We start from the raw sequence: 22370 nt of genomic DNA, 5'->3' as shown, positions 1-22370 counted from the left end.
TGGTTGAACTTGATGGACATGTGTCTTTTTTAAACCGTATTAACTATATAACTATGTAACTATGTAACAGAGATCAGGTCATAAAGGAAAAACTGAAATTTCTTCCTCTTTGGCTTCAAATCTTTGGCAGATAATTTGTCAGATAATCTTTCTGTGTAAATGGACCCTTAGGGCCCTTTTACACAGAAAGATTATCTGACAGATTAACTGCCAAAGATTTGAAGCCAAAACCAGGAACAGACTATAAACAGAGATCAGATCATAAAGGAAAGCCTGAGATTTCTCCTCTTTTCAAATCCAGTCCTGGCTTTGGCTTCAAATCTTTGGCAGATAATCTTTCTGTGTAAAAGGGCCCTCAGGCTATGTTCACACATACCATTTAATTAGCACCAATTAGCAAATTTTCATTATGCTGTGAGAATGTAGGGACGGCCATGTTTAACTATGTAACTGCTGTGGGGTTAAAAAGAAAAAAAGAAAACAGCCCATGCTTACCTGCTTGCAATCCCCTGGCATGCCCCTGCATCGGCTCACTGACAGCCCAATTAGCCAATCAGAGAGCTGTCCCACCACAGCCAATGATTTGCTGAGTGGGCTGTCAGTGAGCCGAGACCTGGAGACTCGTGCTGGAGTGTGACAAGGGATCCCAGGCATTTGCTGTTTTTTTTTTTTTCTTAACCCCACAACAGGTAATTAGTTAAACATGGCGGTCACTACATTCTCACAGTGGAATGAAAAGTTTTTTTGCTTGTTTTTTTTTAGCGTACACAAAAACATGGTTGACTGCTTCTTTGTGTACAATAAAAGTAACAAGTAACCAACATACCTTATTTTTTTTTATTTTTCTCCCTGTCTGCTTTTATTTCTGATTTTAGTTTTAAACTCCATGGTTTTTTTTTATTGGGCAGACTTTTTTTGTAAATTTATTATTGAATTTCTGGGACAAGTTTTACTAGTTATCTTTAACTTCTAATAAAAAAAAAAAAAAAAAAGTAAAAAAAAATAAATAAAAAAATAACCATTTCAAAATGTATACAGTAAGCGGATTGCAAAAACGCAGTGTGCACCAGGTCTTATTGAATGAACAGTAAAGGGTAGAGAATCATACAGGAATTATTTGATTTGACTTTTTTTTTCAAGTTCACTCCAAGTTTTGGATTCAAAAACTGCATAAAAACAGCATCAAAACAGCATGTGTGAAAGCTTCCTAATTGCTCTTATTTAGAAACATCAATTTGACAAGTCACAGTTGAAAAACCTGATCAAAACCTGAACGTGAACCCTCAAAGTTAATGACCATTTAAGCAATTCTATAATTAAGCACAATTAGAGACAATAATGATGCTTCAATAAAGACCGACACATTTCTGGAAGGAAAAAAAAAAAAGACATCAGAGCACAACAGGTGATGACAGTTTATTCATGTAATTGGCTACATTAAGTAATTTCGGTCCTGATTTAAGGCATTAGTACAGAATCTGCCGACAAGGAGGCTTGGGTATCTAATGTGTTTGTTTTAGGCTAGCTTCAAACACATTAAAATAAACACAAAATATGGCAGTATATCTGGACAATTGTCAGGTAACCTATGTCCTCTCCACTCAACTCCCTCAACTGGAACACTTGAAACATAACTTGAACATGGGTACGGCCTGGCACGAGATTTACACCCTTAAAACATTCTTTAAATCAGCTGGTGTTAGAAAGTTATACAGATTTGTTAACTGCATCTGCAATCCAGTACTTACCAGCTGCTGTATGCCCTGCAGGTGGTGTATTCTTTCCAGTCTGACACAATGCTCTCTGCTGCCACCTCTGTCCATGTCAGGAACTGTCCAGAGCAGGAGAGGTTTTCTATGGACATTTGCTACTTCTTTGGACAGTTCCTGACATGGACAGAGGTGGCAGCAGAGAGCACTGTGTCAGACTGGAAAGAATACACCACTTCCTGCAGGACATACAGCAGCTGATAAGTACTGGAAGACTTGAGATTTTGTATTAGATGTAATTTACAAATCTGTAACTTTCTGACACCAGTTCATGTGAAAACCTTTTTTATTCCTCCGAAGTTAAATATTTTTTTTTACCTAACCTGCTGATATATCCCTATAGCATTTCCTCCCCGGCTCTGTTTCCGTGCTTTTAGGAATTGGATATTTATGCTAATTCTGCGTCTCGTGTACTGTGAGCGAGACTACCGCCTCCAGTGTCACTCCCTGACCGCCTACTGAGCTAGCAGCACCGCTCAATAGATATCGGTAAAAACAGCTGTCACTAATACTTACCTGGGGAGCAGGTCATAAAGGAAAGACTGGAAAGAGAAGTCTTGGAGGCGGGAATGAGAGGTTCTGATTATGGAAGATGTTAAGGTTAGATCATTTGCAGAGCGCAGAGCTCGGGAAGGATGATAGGTGGAGATGAGGGAGGAGATGTATGGAGGGGCAGAGTTGTGGAGAGCTTTATGGGTGAGGGTGAGGAGCCTGAAGTAGACTCTGGATTTGATGGGTAACCAGTGCAGTGACTGGCACAGAGGGGAGACGTCGGTATAGCGGCTGGAGAGGAAGATGAGTCTGGCTGCTGCGTTCAGGATAGACTGGAGAGGGGAAGGCTTAGAGAGAGGAAGACCGATTAGCAGGGAGTTACAGTAGTCAAGACGGGAATGGATCAGGGCGGCAGAGTCTGAGCGGTATCAGTGGTGAGAAATGGGCGGATTCTGGAGATGTTTTTGAAATGAAGATGACAGGAGTGTGTAAGAGCTTGGATATAGGAAGTGAAGGATAGATCAGAGTCTAGCATAACCCCCAGACATCGAGCCTGATGCACAGGAGTTATGCTAGTACCACAGACTGAGAGGGAAATGTCGGGTTTAGGTTTGTTAGAGGGAGGAAATACCAGAAGTTCAGTTTTAGAGAGATTAAGTTTGAGAAAAAGAGAGGTCATAGTGTTAGAGAGAGCGGATAGACAGTCACTAATATTTTGCAGGAAGGCAGGGGAGATGTCACGGGAGGAGGTGTATATCTGGGTGTCATCAGCATAGAAAACCAAACCTGCTGACGGTCTGTCCGATGGGGGCTGTATAGAGGGAGAAGAGGAGGGGACCCAGGACTGATCCCTGGGGAACTCCAACAGAGAGAGGTAGGGGACAGGAAGTAGAGCCAGAGAAGGATACACTAAAAGAGCGGTCAAAGAGATAGGAAGAGGACCAAGAGAGAACAGAGTCCTTGAGGCCAAGAGAGCTGAGCAAACAAGATTTATCGTTAACCCTATAAGGGTCCATTTACACAGAAAGATTATCTGACAGACTATCTGCCAAAGATTTGAAGCCAAAGCCAGGAACAGACTATAAACAGAGATCAGGTCATAAAGGAAAGCCTGAGATTTCTCCTCTTCTCAAATGCATTCCTGGCTTTGGCTTCCAATCTTTGGCAGATAATCTGTCAGATAATCTTTCTGTATAAATGGACCCTTAGACAGAAATATGATCGTTATTATGATCGTTTACTCCATTTGATCCCAGCAACAATGAACAATGTGCAATATACTGAACGATTGGTGAAAAAATGGGGAACTTGAGCGAACGATTGTAGAATTACAGTGAACTAGTGAATGATTGATTTTAGGTTCAGATCTAAATCAACGATCGATGACATATGAACGATTTTTCGATTGTTGCCTGCAATTAGGCTGTGTTCCCACTGCGTTTTCGCAATCCGTTTCTTTTTATCCGTTTTTTGCAAAAAAACGGATGCATTTGTGTGCATCCGTGTTGATCCGTTTTTCCATTGACTTCCATTGTAAAAAAAAACGGATCAAAACGGATCTGGGTTTTTTTTGACGGACACAAAAACGTAGCTGACACTATTTTTGTGTCCGTTAAAAAAAACGGATCCGTCAATGGGAAAACGGATCAAAACAGATGAACAAAAATCCATCCATTTTTTTATCCTTTTTTTGCAAAAAACGGATGAAAAGAATGTATTTGCAAAAACTCAGTGTGAACCCAGCCTTACACAGAATAATAGATAAACAGATAAACAGATAATACATGATGATATAATAACTCTCTTATATTACATGAACATTAACCCCTTCTTTAAGAGGATTTATACAACCCTCTGCAATTCTGCCTGGTTTCACTCTATTTGCATAGAAAATTGAATGACTATATTGGAGCTGTTTGTCTGCTCTATATAATAATCTGCTGACGGCAGCTTCAGGGTGTTACGTTCATAATTCTATTATCTTTAGTGCTTTTTTTTTTTTTTCATTTCTTCTTCCTTGATCATTTTCCTCCCACATAGCAGCTATATCCCACTTTCCAACTGTTAGAAGGATCATTCATCTCCGCTCACTCTGTTTATTTCCATCTCCTCTCTCTCCATCTGTTTCTTTTCTAACAATTGTTCAAACGCTGTGTGCGGCATATAAATGAGCAGTGAACTACTGAACTGAACTATTGTTTGAGTCAATTGTGCAATATTCGTGTACTTGTCCTTGTGTAATATTGCGTGACTTCCGGACACCTATGCTGTTGGCCAACCACAAAGGTTTTGGGGCGGGGGGTTTTGCCATAAAGGCCAAGCCTCAGGGAGAGGAGGCGACAACCAGTGAACCAGACACCTATAAAGTGATCACTTTGCCATACGGTACAGAAAATACCAGAAGGAGGAAGGGAAGAGAGGAGGGACAAGCAATCCACTGTAGTCTGACACCTATGGGGGTATATCATCATCTATTGGTGTACTGTATCTTTAAGGGCCCTATTATATGGGACGATTATCCTGCAAAAAATCATTATATCATTCGAATTGGAACGTTAATCGTTCTGTGTAATTGCAGGCAATCGAAAAATCGTTTTTGTGTCGTTGATCGTTGATTTAGATCTGAACATACAATTATCGTTAATCGTTCGCTGTAATTCCACATTCGTTCGCTCAAGTTCTGCATTTTTTTGACTAATCGTTCAGTGAAATTGCACATTGTTGATTGTTTTGCTGGGATCAGAAGGAATAAACGATCATAGTTATGACCATTGTTATGTGTGATATGGTGAACGATTTCAGGTTAACGATAAACAATCTCGTTTGCAATCTTTTATCGTTAACCATTAATCGTTAAAAATTGCTCCGCGTAATAGGACCCTAACCTAAGGGGCCTATTCCACGAAGCGATAATTGGCCGAATCAGCCCCATTCGGGCGATTATCGCTCCGTGGAATAGAGACAACGATCAGCCGATGATCGTGTCATCGGCTGATCGTTTTATTAGGTTCAAACCTGAAATCATTGGGCACCGACCGCGCATCGCTGCGTGGAATAGCGATGTGCGGCGGGCGACCAACGATTTCACAAGCAGCATACATTACCTAACCATGTTGCAGGGCTTCTCCTGCGCTCCTTTTTCCACCCGGTCCTGTGCGCAGCAGCAGCTTCGGTGCGGCCTGTCTGAGCTGACAGACCGCTCATTCAATCACTGTCCAGGACCACCGTGGCCAGTGATTGGCTGAGCGGTCTGTCAGCTCAGACAGACTGCACCGAAGCTGCTGCTGCGCGCGGGACCGGGAGGAAGAAGGAGCGCAGGAGAAGACCTGCAACATGGTTAGTTAAGTATGATGTTTAAACAAGGGCTGCAAGGACATTGGTAATGATGTCCCTGCAGACCTCGCTAAATGATTATCAGGCAGTGTAATAGGCCCAGTAAACGAGCACTGATCTAGCAGATCACATTGGCTGGCGCACGCCAGGGAGGTGGAGCGAATTTGTGCCTTCTCCCTGGTGGTGCAGCCTTCATAAATGTCCCCTATGTCTCCTCTGTGCTTTACTCCTTGGCATGGTTAATCACTTTCACTTAAAGGGGTTATCCAGCTAAAATCTTTTTCTTTCAAATCAACTGGTTTCAGAAAGTTATATAGATTTGTAATGTACTTCTATTTAAAAATCTCAAGTCTTTCCATACTTATCAGCTGCTGTATGTCCTGCAGGAAATATAGTTTCCTTTCCAGTCTGACACTGTGCTTTCTGCTGCCACCTCTATCCATGTCAGGAACTGTCCAGAGCAGCAGCAAATCCCCATAGAAAATCTCTCCTGCTCTGGACAGTTCCTGACATGGACAGAGGTGGCAGCAGAGAGCACTGTGTCAGACTGAAAAGAAAATAACATTTCCTGGAGGACATACAGCAGCTGATAAGTATGGAAAGAATTGAGATATTTAAATAGAAGTAAATTACAAATCTATATAACTTTCTGAAACCAGTTGATTTAAAAGAAAGGGAGTACCCCTTTAATAGGCTGAGAAATAATAGAGAAAAGGAGGGTCTTTTATAGCTCATTTTAAATAATAAATCTGTATTCCAATTTGTCTGACAACTTTTGTTACTTAGGTGTGATGTCTCCTCCAGAAGAAAAAGTACATGAGAAATTAGAGTATACTGTAGTCTCTACTCTCCGAAAGTCTGAAATCTCATGGTGCATCTGGGGACCAACAGGTTCCCAAAATATCTGCATTTCATGTACTATGTGACTGCCTGTTTATGTCATAGAAATATAAAGTTGGACAGCAATCAACATGTCCCAAAAAATAAGTGGCCCCTAGAGACTTAGTTCCCTTCACACCCCCAGGGGAAGCCTCACTCCAAGTTAGTAAAACTTTAAGGCAGGAAAACAAATGCGAGCGACTAAATAAAGAGCTCCGCATTAATATCCGGCTGGAAGGGTATGGAAATGAGATCACATCTTCAGCTTCAGCACAAACAGCAATCTTCTGGGAACGTCTCCGGCACATCATTAGAAGGTGACAGAGACCACACAAAGAATTGTTTAAAGAAATCAAGATTCATAATTCCCTAATAATCAGTGTTCTAGGGGTACATTTCATTGCATTACATAAGGCACTTAAAGGGGTATTCTGCTCAGGTAAAGTACACTTGGAATCATCCCCCCTTTTACAGACTAACAATTGGATCCATACATGTATTAACTTTTTAGTCTTCTTCCCCCAATTCTAAGCTTGACGCTTTGTGCTGAAGACAAAGAAAACTGTATGTGAGCTGTTTCTCTACCTACCCCTCCTCCCCCTCCCTTCCAAGACAGCTCATGTAAACACATATAATAAGCGTCCCTGGCTGGTTGTATCTGCAGCCTGTATTGCAGAGCAGGTTAATCACAGTGAAATCATAAGCAGCTTGACCTTAGATTAACCCTGCCTGCATTACAGCCGGCCAGGAAAACTGTTTACATGCGCGAAAGGGAGGTGGTGAGAGAGAACAGCTCACACAGAGTTTTCTGTGTCTTCAGCAGAAAGCAGCAGCTCATAACTGGCGGAAGGAGAATGAAAAGAGAACAACAAATATGGAATGAATTGATCGTCTCCAGGAGGGGGGATTAATGATATATAGTTTTAACAATATGTGTTCCATGTTGCTAGTTTAAAAACTGCCAAGATAAAACCGGGATGTCAGCATTAAAAAAAGATTATGTCAAGATTTTTTTTTTTTACTGTACAATTATATTTCTTAGGGGTATTTCATAACCAGTTAATCTTTGGAAAGGTATTTTACATCCTTGTCTCAAATTTTTCATGCATAGCGATATCACATCTTTATCTGCTTCGGTGAAGGTAAAACCATTACTGTACAAAGCAGAAGACCATATTGTCTTTAGACATTTCTGGCTGACCTGTACAAGTGTGTAATCAAATAAACCCATTAAGAATTATATCTGTACATGAATTACTATAAGGCTAGGTTCCCACAATGTCTTCCTAAGGCTAGGTTCCCACAATGTAGGCAAAATAATGGCCGTTGTTTGATAATGATGGCCGTCATTGTGAACTGTTATTTTCCAAGAAACAGCTGTTTATTGAATAAGAAGACATTGCGTGAACATAGCCTAAGAGGTATCCATGACAGTACACAAATTGTGAACAGTTCATTAATAACAAGCCTATGTACTCTATCTCGCAGCGCGGGTGTAACCAGGTTATTTTGGCCACCCTGCTCAACTCGGGTAACAAGGTCTGGGACTTGTTACACCCTAGGAGGATGGGTCACCTGACACTGTACGAAAATGTCAGGACTGTATCTTTGCGGAGCCTGATGTGCCCCTCGGCTCGTGCTGTGCGGCCAAGAAGGCGCTGATTTCTTGTATTCTGTTTCTGTGTTTTGTTTTGCAGTGTCTGAACACTGGTTTATCTGCTCACTTTGTTTGGTGGACACACCCGACTTCACCTACTAATTTCTGTCTGGCCATGTCATGGTTAATCTTTTGGTTCTGATGTGACTGACAGGTCTTTCTTGATCTGTTTTGTTCTCAGGTGTCTGTGCTTGGAGATCAGGGGGATGGTCCAATTATGTCCTGGACAACCACGAAGATGCACATTCCTGACAGGAAATAGGTGGATTCACGACAGAGGTCGAAACAGGGGCACAAGTATATTTCTACTCTCAAGTATTTTTAAGTATTCTACTTTTTCTAAAGTTCCAGCAGAACACACTTCTACCCTGGGTTGGGACTCTCAAAACAAACTCCTCTCTGCTACTCTGAACGCTCAAGATAAACTCCTCTCTGCTACTCTGAACTCATTCTACTTCTCAGCACACAGCCAAGTCAGCACAGCTCTTTTGCCCCTTAAAGTGCAGATTGTGTCTAGTCAAGTCAGAAGCCTATTGTCAGCTGGTGTACTAAGTATTCCTGCAGTAAAGAAGATTTTATTTATGGTAACCGGACTTAGTGATTATTGTTCAGGCACCTACACAGTCGTTACACTATCCTTGGGTCATCTCCCATTTTTGTAGGTGGTGGTACCGATAGTCCGGGTGGGTCACAACTCCACTCCGGACCACCATGATACTGTAAGTACCCCCCCCCCCTCACAGCCCGGCAGGTCACCGACCACAGAGGAAAGGGTATAGCCAGCCACCTTTAAATAAAAGCAGGTATGCACCCATACCTGTGTGTCCAAACAACAACAGTACAGTAGGTCACAACAACCTACTGTACCATCCAGCTGAGCTTTACTCTGACCAACCACCACAGTAGTGGCATCACACAGTACCATCTGGCAAGTGACTGGTCGAACATGCGTCACAGTAGTATATAGTTTGGGAGGTCCTGTATACCTGTAGTGTATAGTTGGGCATCCTGTATACCTGCAGTGTAGAGTTTGGGGGTCCTGTACACCTGTAATATATAGTTGGTAGAGATGCTGTATACCTGTAGTGTATAGTTCCGGGGTTCTGTATACCTGTAGTATATAGTTGATGGAGTTCCTGTATACCTGTAGTGTATAGTTTTAAGGTCCTGTATACCTATACTGTATAGTTTATAAAATAATATCAATTAAAACAGCTAACAGGGTGAAAACTAAAGATCAGATTGGGTTTCAATTGCACTACTGTTTGTAACTGTATCTCATAACTTTCTAATAGTATATAGTAATAGTAAATAATAGTAATAAAAAATAGTATATAGTATAAGAATTGAGAGTCAATATAAAGCTAGGTGGCCACATAATGAAATTATATATATATATATATATATATTCCAAACCTGAATCAACTAACATCAGTGTCCAAATGACTGCTGTTAGTTTAGTCTGCAGGACAAGACATTGTCCCACTGCCTAAAACAGCACAAAACTCTGTGAACTAAAGAAGATGAGAAGAACTGTACTAGTAGTATCAATAGAATATAATTCATAGTGACAGGTGCACTTTAAAAGCCAAAGCATGGAAAAGACTGAACTAATAACATTACAAGGCTGTTCACTAACCCATGCAACTGGGCTTATTTCTTCAGACTTTGCGAAAGAAATGTGTGCTAAAGCAGGTCACGTAAAAACCAGGTGATCTATGCACACGATGGAGAGTTAAAAAAACATCCGGGCAGAATATGACAGTTCATTATATGGGAAAGAGAAGCATCACCAGGAATAGCTTAGTTGATGGCATCTTTAACAATTATTTCATTTTCCAATTTTTTTTTTTATTGAAAGAAAAGTGGTCTTCCTACAGTCATATCTTACAATCTGCAGCTGTTATTGAACAACTAGAAAGGAGGATTACCTGCAGTAATTTAATGAGACTCTGTCCATAGGTTTATACCATCCTATCAAAGGGTAGCATAAACTAGCGACGGAGGAGCTGAACAGAATGATGTGTCATTTACATTGTTCTGTGCAGCTGATCCAGAGATATCCCCCTGAATAACATGGACAATAAGTAGTCCTCTCCATTATGTGCATGAGCCCAGTAGTCCTGGATATTCATGAGAAGCAGTAAACTCCGCCCACCAGCTGCTGATTGGCAGTTATCTATCCATGCTGTATATAGGCAGTCAGCTTTCGATCAGCAGCTGGAGGGCGGGGGGAGAGAGGAGGGGTGTGGCAAGAATTCTGTTCTCCTGCATATTAGTAGCACAGCTGAACAGGATGATGTAAGACATACACCGATCTGTCCAGCATTTCTGTCACTAGTTTATGTTGCCCTCATTTCAAAACGGCATAAACCAAGTAACAGATTCCCTTTAAGGTATAAAGAATGGAAATTAAAGAACTGAAGTGAAAGTCTAAGGCTATATTCCCACAATGTAAAAATAAGGGCAAATAACAGTAGTCATTGCAAAACAACGGCCGGTATTAACGATTATGATCATTATCAATGGAAGTTATTTGACCTTATTTTTACATTGTGTCCTACAACATCTTTCTTTGTCCAAGTGAGGTCAAATAACATATGTTATTTCAGAATAAAGGCCGTTATTCTACAAGTAATAATAAAATAACGGCTGTTATTTGACCTCAAACAGCTATAAAAGATGGTATGTGAACATAGCCTAACCCTGTTAAGCATAAACAATTTAATCTACAAAACTTAGCATTAATAAACGATGCAGAAGCTGACATTACAGTGGGGGTTGCGTCTAGGATCCACCCCTAAAATAGGAAGGGGGTCACAACCACAGCCATACTTAGGGGAAGAGCTTATGGAGGTATAGAGTTTGGAGAATCCCACTAGAGGAGCCAATTCCTCTCAAGACTCCTAAATTCTGCTCTTGGTTGATTTATATCTCTCTTATATCCCAACTATAAAAAGCACCATATAAGACATATAAGACAGCATCTGCCACTCCCCTGCTTAAAACTATTACAATCTCTCCTAATACCTCAGCTTATATTATTATAAAACTCACTTGATAAAAACATTAGGTAGAGGGAGGAGCATTGCTGCAATTTACAACAACAAAACATAAAAACAAAAAAAAATACAACTTAACAAAAAAAAAATAGTCACCCGGATGTTCTTGCTCCATTGCTGAGGAGCAGCCATCCAGTTGACTCATTGGTGCCACAGCAAAAGAACACGTTGAAGTGGTCAGTTCTAGCGGACATACTGGTGCTTCATGGAGTCCCAAATGCCTTAAAGCGAATGTACTATCAAGCACATCACTTTGGTTTTGGCTGGTGGTATGGTCCTTTGTTTGAGCCACTGCCCAGTTCCCAGAGCTGGTCTATTCCCATCATGGAGCACTGGGGGACGGCCCACCGGTCCCCAGTGGGACAATCTATGGATTAGAATCAATGGAGCCGCGCCACAGAGGGGAGGGGGTTTCGCAGGCTCACCCCCAGTGCTATGTGCGTAGAAATCCGGCAGCGGTTCAAAAAATGCCCACACCGGTGCCGATCCATTAAGATACAAAACCAAAAGCAATGTGCCTGATGGTACATTTAATTTAAAGCAAAGGAAACAAAACTTAACGCTCACAAGGAAATGTCAGCACACTAGGGTACTTGTCACTTAGATTTTATTAAAAATAAGTTTTATAAGTTTTTTTTTTTTTTTTTATGTTAGGACAAGTTGCCACTTGCTTTTTTTTTTTTTTAGAGATGACATCTATGATTTAAGGAAGAAGCATTCTGAATTATTTTTCACTCGATGCAATGACATACAGAAGAGCGTGGAGACAGAACACCAGAATGCAGTGAAAGCCAATTTGTGCACAAGTTCTCGAAATATTTTAATGCGTGCTGAAAATCTCCTTTAATTGCCCTCAATTGTTGATATATTCTTTTGGGTTTGAAGAGGATTATCCAGGACGGCGTGTGGGAGGACAGAGTTTTAGTCTAACAATATATAAAAGCAGATCACTCAAACAGGTTCACTGTAGCGGAACTTTAAAAAGCCACCAAGAATTTGTAAGGACGCAGAATATGAAAGCCTGGAGCTATATTACACAATAGTTGCATCTTGTCTAAAAGAAAAGCCCTATCAATGTACAGAATAAGACTATTATGGCCACTCATATTAAAATAACACAACCTGGTTACAAAATGTATAATAGTTTTATCTTGTGTTAGTTACTAGTGTTGAACAAGTACTCAAATGCTCAAGCAGTGACAACTTGAGTCGAGCCTTTTTTTCAATGATCGAGTGCTCGACTCAAGTAAAAAACCTCATTGAAATCGATGGGATATCCAAGAATTTAACCAGGTGCCCCCTGTTTGGCAGAGCAGTGGGTGCCTGGTCAACCTATCACATTTTTTAATTCAAATTTTTGGATATTTTACTTGAAGGGATGTTTAAACGAAATGTAAAAAAATTTTAGTAAAATTTAATAGGTTTCTGCAAGGAACATCAGAACTCGGTAAAAATTTGATAACTGATGGCCGTCAGATATTAAAGAGGTGCTCAGTTGAGCAACGAGCTCAATTGTGCACCACGTTGTTCAATCGAGCGCTATGCTCAACCAACACTATTAGTTACTGAAATTATTAAAGGAGTTAGCCAGGCTTAGAAAAACATGGCCACTTTCTTCCAGGTAAAGTGTCACTCTTGTCTCTAGTCTGACTATTGTTTTTCAACTCAGTTCAATTGAAGTGAATAAGCTTAACTGCAAAATCCCACTCAAACTCGAGTAAAGAGTTATGCTGTTTCTAGAAGAAAGCGGCTATGTTTTTCTAAGCCTTGAAAAGTCATTTTAATGCAAAAGTTCACATCTGGTGACTTTCTTTTGGTCACCCTGGTCCTTATCGATATTTCAGGAAAATTCTAGAATACAAACTTTTATTTATATGACCCTTTTTTGACCACAAGTACTCTATTGTTCTTAGGACTTAGATGCAAATTGGATGGCCATAATAATGGGAAGGGTATTCTTGAGGTGGCCAACGACATGGGAATCAAAAACATAGTCAACAATAAAGACCCAGCCGGACCGTGCCAGACCTGAAGGTTAGGGGACGTTGGCCCGACGGAGCTGGAATGAAGGGCAGAAGGAGCGTGGCAGTGGTGGGAGGAAGTATGGCCACTGCTAAAGCCCTACCTCTTCCTGGAGGCAATCCTTCATCCAGCAGCAGGGAAAGGGCAACATCTTCCACCAGCCCTAGTTTAGAGTCATCCCTGAATGTGGGGGTGGTGAGTTTTTATGACTATATATTTTTTTTGCTTGTCATGGCAGCGTCAGGGGGAGTCCTTGGAGTTGGTGATTAAATTTGGGGGAAAGACACATCATGGGTATGCATTGCCTAAATATTCACTAGTGTTTATGGTCTGGCTTTACTTTTGGGTGTTATCCCAGAGGAGTTGGTTCCCATGTAACATCTTGGCATCTGCAGGTTGTTAATTGGTGCCTTCAAGCCAGGTTTATGTTGAGCAGAATCCGCCAGATTTCTTATCTCCCTTTTGTCTTTTGTGTCCTTGGTTTTTGTTTAGGGGTATAAAGTAAATATTTTTATAGTTATGAGGTTAAGTTGTTTTTTTATTACTTTGTATTCTTATAATAAAAAGCTGCTCTGGCCATTTAAATCCAGTCCTGGAGTCTGTCTTTTCATTGTAGGTAGAAGGGGGTAATCAACGTTGGCCGACCCTAGATATTGTATACTAATGTTAGGCACACAAAGGGGAGAAATGTTTTGGGTTATGCCCAAAAATGAGAAAATTTTGATAAACAAATAAAGTATGTTTTAAAAAAAAAACAATGCTGTATAACATTTCTATACTTGCATTGTTATGTACATACAATAAAAAACTTTCATACAATCTAGCCATAGATTTATATACGTATAAAGACAGATTGTTGTAGAAATATAGCAAGGCTCTTATTTAACATCCAGCCACAATAGCTAGCAAATAAAGATGAAAAGAACCTTGATGTGCCTTTTAGACCAATCTGATTTACGGGCTTTCTTTTCGGAATAAATCAACAGCGAAGAGCAGAATATTATAGCCTTTAGAGAAGAAAAAGATGATGAGTGGATGTTGGGCGATTGCAAGAGGAATCAATAAACGCCATGGGATGGACTGCCTCCAGATTCACACTTAAAGCGAACCTGTCAGGTGATTTATGCTGCCCTATCTGAGAGCAGCACATGATAGAGCGAGAGAAGCCGAGCTATCTGACAGGTTCGCTTAAAGTATCACAATACACAACAGGTTTGGGTTCAGGAGGCATTTTACATTTTTATAGGAATACACACATAAATTTGATCTATATTGTTAGGCTACTCAGCAATACTAGATTTTATTTCCATTGCTATTTATTTCTATTTTTCGGAGAGGCTGCTCAGTTGTTTACTGTTGCTGCTGTTGCCTTGCATGTACAATATTATCTGCTTTTCGTGATTAGCGGTGGCTGCTGAAGTTGGATGCAGCCCTTTGGGAGTCCTGGAAAACATGGATACAGCCATAACTTGACTTGAGTGTGCTCGAAGTTTGCTCAACTCTATTGGGCACCCTCTAGGTTCCAGGATCCTAAGGCTGCACTAACACGTTCCATGTGCTGTCCGTGAAGCACGGACGTTGAATGCCTGACCTAGACTGTTTTCCCGCCCAGCATGATGTATCAATATAATGCCAGCAGTGGGGAAACTCTATAAATCGCAACTGCACTGTAAAGAGTTTCCCCACTGGCGGCATAATATTGATACACCATGCTTGGGGGCAAAACAGTCCAAGTCGGACATTTAACGTCCATGTCGTCCGTGTTTCCCGTACTCCTTTACTCCTTCTGATCCCAGAAAAACAATGAACATTGTGGAATTACAGCAAACGATTAGCGATAATTTTAGGTTCAAATCTAAATAAATAATCAAAGGGGGATTGTTTAATGGGGAAAATTCAGTGGGCCGGAGTTCTGGGTAATGCGGGATGGTTTAGACATTGGCTCTTAGCTACAATCCATTATAAAACATTACAATAGGGCAGAACAGAACGACCTGCTCTAAGTCTCAGTAATACAAGTGTGCATTAATAAGAATAAACAGTAACAAAAATACAACTTATTATTAGATGGCTGGAAGTGGAGAATGTGATATTATAGATGAATCAAATGGTTAATAAACAGCCACAATGAGACAAAGATATAAAACCTATCTCTTTCTGACAAGAAAGTGAAATTGTCTCTATAAGCTCCTGCACTAACCCAGGACTGACCATGCAGAGAAAACAAGCAGAAGAAACTAACCCCCTGAAAAACACAGCAAAGCCAAAAGAGTACCGAAACTCACCAGATTATTTCTCAATGCAAAATACTATAACCTGCAAATAACAGAATCAAACTAACAGGGCACAAGAAAACCTACAAGAAATACAGAAGTAAACTATGAAAAAGGCCAAGCCAAAACCTAACCCTATAGTCCACATCGTATTGATGGATCCTGGATCATTATAAAGGCTATGGCCCCATACATAGATCTGTGTACTCTGTTTGCATCTGCCCATTGTTTCCTATCGCCCCGTACACACATCTGTATGTGCTACAGATCCATGTTGGGGCCAGAGTTCGCGCCACAAACAAATGGACAAGCCATTACATGGTCCATATTTGCGGCACCTATTAAATTTATGGGTCTGCAAAAATGCAGACGGATACGGATGCACATCCATAGTGCTGGTCATAGTTGCAGATCTGCGGCCACGAACAGCAATACGAATATGTGACTCTGGCTTAAAAGTTGGAAACTCCATTTAAACATTTTAACCTAAGCAATTCCATCTCTGGCAACACAATAAGGGTGGTATTAGACAAAGCGATTTTCGTGTTCTCCAATCAACGGTAAACAATTGCTTTGAACGAGAACGATCAGAAATCGCTCACCACAATACATGAAGCTATAGCTTATACAATACATGAAGCTATCGCTGTTAACAATCGTTATTGTGATCATTACCTGCTCACTCAGAATGACCCACAAAGCATGTTCAGGCTATGTTCACACTATGTAAGAGACTGGCCAGTTTCTGAAAAGATCATCGCGGTCGGTACTGCAGTACTTGCAGGAAGATCTTTGCAGCCGCAGAGTTCTGATGTGGGCGCATCCATGCGTGCCCGCATCAGAACTCTCCACTACATGCTATGGAGCCAGCGGCCGGAGCCACTCACTCCATAGTGTGCACTGACATGGTTTTCTGCGGCCGCTATTCAATGAATAGCGGCTGCAGAAAACTGACATGTCAGTTGTTTGCGGCGCCATGTGTATACGCTCCGGCCGGGATCCTATAGACAGCAAGGTAACGTATATTTCATAATGGTTTTCTGAAAATATACGTTGTGTGAACATAGCCTAAATCTGCAAACAAATTATTAGATAAACATCAAGGAACCACCAACTGTTGTTTTTCGACAATGATGAAATATGATGAACGCATCCAGGTTTTTAGTTTACACCAAAACGTGGTTGACTACATTTTTGTGAACGCTAAAAAAAAAAATGCATTCTGATCCCTTTTTTTTTTTTTTTTTTTTAATAATGGAAGTCAATAGAAAAACGGATAAAAACCAATGCACACACATGTATAAAATTTGTATCCTTTTTTTTTTTTTTGCATAAAACGGATGCATTAACGCAGTGAGAACCCAGCCTAAGCAACACTTGTAATAAAGGGCTTAGATGGTGAACTAGACTAGCGGTTCATATGACTATAAGCAGCTCTCACCTTTAAGACATCTTCATCTGCCGACTTGCACTCTGTGAAATCAGACACATCTATCACTGAGCTATCCTCCTGAACAGCCACCACCTTCACAGGGATAGACATTGTCCTTCCTGTCAGGATCGCAGTGTTTAAAAGTTCAGTGTCCTGTGTATGGAGAAAAGAAAGATATATTAACATTAGAATAGAGTAAATGATTTCTTCTTACACATTTTTTGCAATATAAGTTTATAAGTTGTAGAGTAACTGAGTTATAGTGGTACATTCACACTGGGACTGGTCTGGTGGGAAACTTATGCTCCACCTCTTCTCCGCCTCTTCTTATAGGCCTTCGGCTCCTCCCTGGTAAGAGACCCGACCTAGCAACTCCCATCCTCCCCTTACCTACTTCTCCCTGCCCCCTTCTGACCTAATATTAACCTCTAATTGCCTCACCTCTTGCCCCTTACTTAACCCCTTAGGCCTCCTATCCCCGTCAACCTGGTAATGCTGGGCCTCTGCTAGGTCTGCGCCCTGCTCCATGGCTTCCTGTTAAAATATCATCCATTTTGCTGGAACTGTAATATTGTTCAGATTTTCCACCTCAAATTTCCAGATGATAAATCCACATCTTCCTTGTGTGTACGTTTTGGAAGTCTCACCTTTACTCTTTGGTTTTATATGTATAATCCTAGAAAAGAGGGTCAGCTGCAATCCATGTGACGGCAACCGGGCCCAGGGAAGAGGAACCTACCATGGACATATGCTCCGGATATATTTCTACATAGGAGAAGCTAGCTTCCCCTGCTCTGCAAATTACCATAAGGCTATGTTCATACACAGTAAGTGGAGTTAATAGGGAAGACTGAAAAGTTATTGCATATAAAGTTAAACGACCATATGTTTAGTGAGACTGGGTGACACAAAATGTGTATTGCTTCCCAACTCCAATGGGTCAAAGGAGTAGTGACTCTCCTTAAGGAGAGCCGTCTTTAAGACGTGTGGAGACTTATATATTCTTTCAACTCCAATGGCAAACTAAGCGTAGGTAAGATATTTAACTGCCCACTCTTTTTGATCTGAGGGAGATAAGCCACCATCAGAGGAGTCTGGCAGCAACATTCTCTCCTTTTCCAATTGAGAAAACATTGAAAACCAAACTGTGCATGCATGTGTAGTTAATGAGCTTAAAGCAACTCTGTACCGGAACCTTGTCTTTCTCCCAGTGCCGGTATTTAGAAGAAAAACGACTTTTGTCCATGCAGCAGGGCGGGGCGGTCAAACTGGTGTGGCATAGAGCATCAATGCCCTAGGCCTCCGGCCTCTCTCTCCCCACTTCTATCCAGCCCAGGGGCATTCTGAAAGAGAAGGGAAGCGGGAAGAGAGGCGCTGCAGGCCTAGGGCACTAGACCAGTTTGACTGCCCCCCACGCTACATCCCACGTATAAAAAGTCGGTTTTCTTCTAAATACCGGCACTGGGAGACAGGCCAAGCCCCGAATCGGGCACGACGTGTGCAGCTCTACAATGCAGTGCCGGCTGATTGACTAAGATGACAAGGCGCAAGTGTCATTTCAGCCACATCAGTGGCAGAAACATTGTTAATGCTCAACCCCTGATCAGAGGAAGATGGGGAGAAGACTGGGGGGTAAGTTAACCATTAAACCATGTTGTTTTCTTGCAACTGCCTCATTGTCATTTCATTGTACGCTATTATTGTCATATTGTTACATATACTAGGTTAGATATAACAGGTTGGAATGAGGCCATGTTCACCTGCTGTAAGAGACCGGCCGTTCCGTGACCCGGCCCGGTCACGGAACGGCCGGTGTCAGAAAAGATCATCCCGGCAGGTACAGCAGTACCAGCCAGATGATCTTTAGCGCCGCTGAGTTTGGATGCGGGCATATCTGTGCACGCCCGCATCAGAACTCCCCACTGCACACAATTGAGTGTGCGGCCGGTGCCGCTCGCTCCATTGATTGAATTGACAGGGTTTCCTGCAGCCACTATTCATTGAATAAGGGTCGCAGAAAACTGACATGTCAGTTTCTCGCTGTGCCGCTAGGGATCCCGGAAGGAGTGTATACAATGTGTATACACTCGGGACGGGATTCCCTCAGCCTTCAGCACAATGTAAGTTTCGTACTAATCACGGCCGTTGCAACAACAGCCGTGATTACTGCGTAATTTACATTGTGTGAACATGGCCTGAATCTGCCTATTTTTAAATTATACGTCAAAGTTGGTAAAAATTAAAGTCATTCAGCAGATCAACGTCAAAAGTAAAGTGGTCGTTGTGCTCACACCACAGAACGCTGGTTAGGTACAGTACTCTGGGCTGCTGCGCTGAATCCGGTAAAGCAAATTACTTCTTATCCAAGTAGAAAGGCCTTGGCAGAGTGCACAGATACTCACTAGGGTTACACAAAGCTGTTGCCTCCGGGGGCTAAATGCTCAAACAGACAAAGACTGATTCCCAGAGAATGATCCTAAATGCTTAAGCTGCTATCCAGGTTGCAGACACTGTAGTGACCATCAGATTCTACAGATCTGCCCCCTCTGATGAATTTACAGTAGCCGGACACTAATGATTCCATTAGCTCCGCTTCCACTTAGACCCGTGCAAGACGTCTGTCTGATTAATTGCTTTAAATGAGCTGCTCCCTCTGCTCCCTTCAGTGGAGGTAGCTATGGATTATAGCCTCCTAATGACACTGTATACAAGTTCACAAAGCAGCTCTTGTTATGGATGGCTCCTGCGCTCCTCGCTCCCTCCTAGGAGATAATATCATTGATAAATGTCTGGAGAGTTTTCCACATTGCTTACTTCATGTTATCTGTATCTTTTGCTGAAAAATGATTCGATTGCACTTCAAAGGCGGAACGTATGAAGAAAACAGTGAAGATCACTTACGGAGTTGGCAGCATTGTCCAATAATCTCTACAGACAGCCTGTTGTTGAGTCAGCGCGTCTGATTCTATCTCTGCAGCGAAGGGAACGGGAAACTCAACTAAACATATGGGCACACGCATAAAGAGTGCCGCCCAGGGTTTTCTTGTTCGGATTAAATAGTGTTGAAAATAGTGAAAGTTTCCGGCTTGTTCTGCCACGTATTCTTCTTTTTGACTATGATATTTGTGCATGGTCCAAAACATTAAAGGGGTTGTGCGGCGGTTTGTTTGTTTTTTAATATATTGCTGTCTGTGCTCCCTCAGTGTCCTCGCCTGGTGTCCTCCGCTGACTGAAGAGTCTCCTCTTCTAAAATGAACTCGTTTCAGGAGTGGCAACCCGCTCAGCCAATCACTGACTGAGATGGGACAGCCCCACAGCCAATAATTGGCTGAGCGGGCTGTCACTCCCGAGACGAGTTCACTCCCCAAGGCCTTGGGAAGTTGAAGCACTCGCTGCTTGGGTTACATCTGTGCACGCAGGATCTAGGCTGCCTGAACACTGGAGTAGGAGAGCGCCGCATCCTTACTCACACTCAGTCCTCCAGAAGCAGAGAGAGGAGATAAGGCCAAGCTGCTCGCTTCCACAGGAGGATCTCCACAGTTCTACAGGGTCCCTTATACAGCCGGGCACCAAAGGAGGGCTGAAAGGCGTCTGATCAGCGGTAGAGTTGATCAGGTAGCAGTAGATTAAAATGATAAAGCTTCATACCCAGTACAGTATCAGGATGGGGACACAGGTGAGTTCGTATTAGGAAATCTTGCTCATTTAACGTGTCAAAATTTTTAAAAGATTATTAGCTTATCTTAGGGACCGTTCATACTACAAAATCAGTGCCGAAATTCTGTGCGGAACTCATCCGCACGGACTCGCCTCCGAATCCTGCCTTCTATCAGTTTGAATGGGAAGGCTCGTGTGCCACTGCTCTCCGCACCTCTGTACTCATGCCAGTGCCAAATTAAGGGGCTAGTTCCTTAGTGTGAACGGGCTCTTACAAAACGCTCACAGTTACTTGTTATCCAAGGTTTCACTGTATCTTTTTTTATTATTTTTATTTTTTTAACTCCCTTAAGTTCTGCCCCTCTCATCACTGGTGCCCTAGGCACAGGCCCACAAGTGCCTAATGGCAAATAGAACTACATGATCTGATGGGTAAGAGCTGTATTGCATACACATAGGTCACCTACACAATACGAGGCAGGTGATTTTAATGTTGCGGCTGGTCAATGTGTATGATATAATAACGTTTATAAGTTTAAGGCTCTAGTATAAAAGCATCGACAACAGTTTCTAATAACCCAATAATATATAGAAAAAGATCAAACCAGCTCACGGAGACCTCTGTGTAAAAACCTCTTCCAGCTCAATTCTGATAAAAAAGGAAGTGAGACTTCCAAACCTGACACACAAATTGAAGAACAAGAGATCTTCTAGGCAGCCAGTAATACTCTGCTGAATAATACATGCTAATCCAATGTTCATGCAGATACGCAGCTATGTTAAGCATTGGCTTCATGCCGCGTTCAGTTTAAAACCTCCCGACATTCACAGTTTGAGAAAGCAGTGTGAGCAGTTCTGGAGCGCGCCGAGAAATACACCGCCATATACTGTAGCTGCAAACAAGCAATTCATGCAGTACATACAAGTGTCTTTCCCACTGAGGTTGATGTATCTATTTCAGCACTGTTTACAGGTATCTATGACCATACATTGGGCACACTGCGGCTCAGGCTATACATCATAATCTACTTACTTCGCGCTGTACGCTGGGTTTTTACAATATAATTTGGTTTAATATTATTACTGCTCTGTAATTAAACCAACATGACAACCATGTGAATAATCTTTCCTCTAAATCTGCGGTTGCACATACTGTATAAAGATCATCTAGCGGATAACATTGGCAGATGTCTTATTAAAGCTGGTAAGAAATAGGATTTTCATCAAACACATGTTTCCTTCATAAGGCCGATACAGTACAGAGGGCAGTTCCTGTTCAGTTCCCTGAAAATAGTTTCTAACAATGCAAAGAGCAGAAAACAATAAAAAAATATCTAATATTGTTTAAAGCGACCCTGTGCTGGTATGTAGCCGCCCCTCAAACCGTTCGTACCGCGTTGTAGAGGTTCTCACTGTCCAGTTTGGGGGTCTCTCTTGTTCAGTGCTAGTATTTTGAAGAAAAACTACTTTTATTGCTGTAGCGGGGCAGGGAATCAATCTGGCGTAGCCTAAAGCATCCGTGCCCCAGGCCTGCAGCACCTCTTTCCTTGCCTTAATCAAGCAAATAAACCAAAATATAATTATTGTGTGAAGTAAACTAAAAACCACACACATTACCCTACCTGACCCCCATCCCTCCCCATACACTACCCTACCTGACCGTTCCACACACACAAAACCACCTGACCCCCATGCCTTTCCCATACACTACCCTACCTGACCCCCATCCCTCCCCATACACTACCCTACCTGACCCTTACACACACACACTACCCCACCTGACCCCTATCCCTC

General features: G+C 41.9%; 1 protein-coding gene across 1 annotated transcript in view; it reads right to left on the bottom strand.

Annotated features, from left to right (window-relative positions):
* TMEM132B (transmembrane protein 132B) overlaps positions 1-22370 on the bottom strand; it is a 425771-nt gene that overhangs the window by 35479 nt on the left and 367922 nt on the right. Inside the window, exon 5 of the mRNA XM_069960965.1 lies at positions 16929-17072. Within this exon, the coding sequence (XP_069817066.1) occupies positions 16929-17072 (144 nt within the window). The remainder of the gene's footprint in view (positions 1-16928; positions 17073-22370) is intronic.

The sequence above is a fragment of the Dendropsophus ebraccatus genome, chromosome 3 (assembly GCF_027789765.1).
Source record: "Dendropsophus ebraccatus isolate aDenEbr1 chromosome 3, aDenEbr1.pat, whole genome shotgun sequence".
Taxonomy (NCBI): domain Eukaryota; kingdom Metazoa; phylum Chordata; class Amphibia; order Anura; family Hylidae; genus Dendropsophus; species Dendropsophus ebraccatus.
This window is presented reverse-complemented; position numbering and strand designations above follow the sequence as displayed.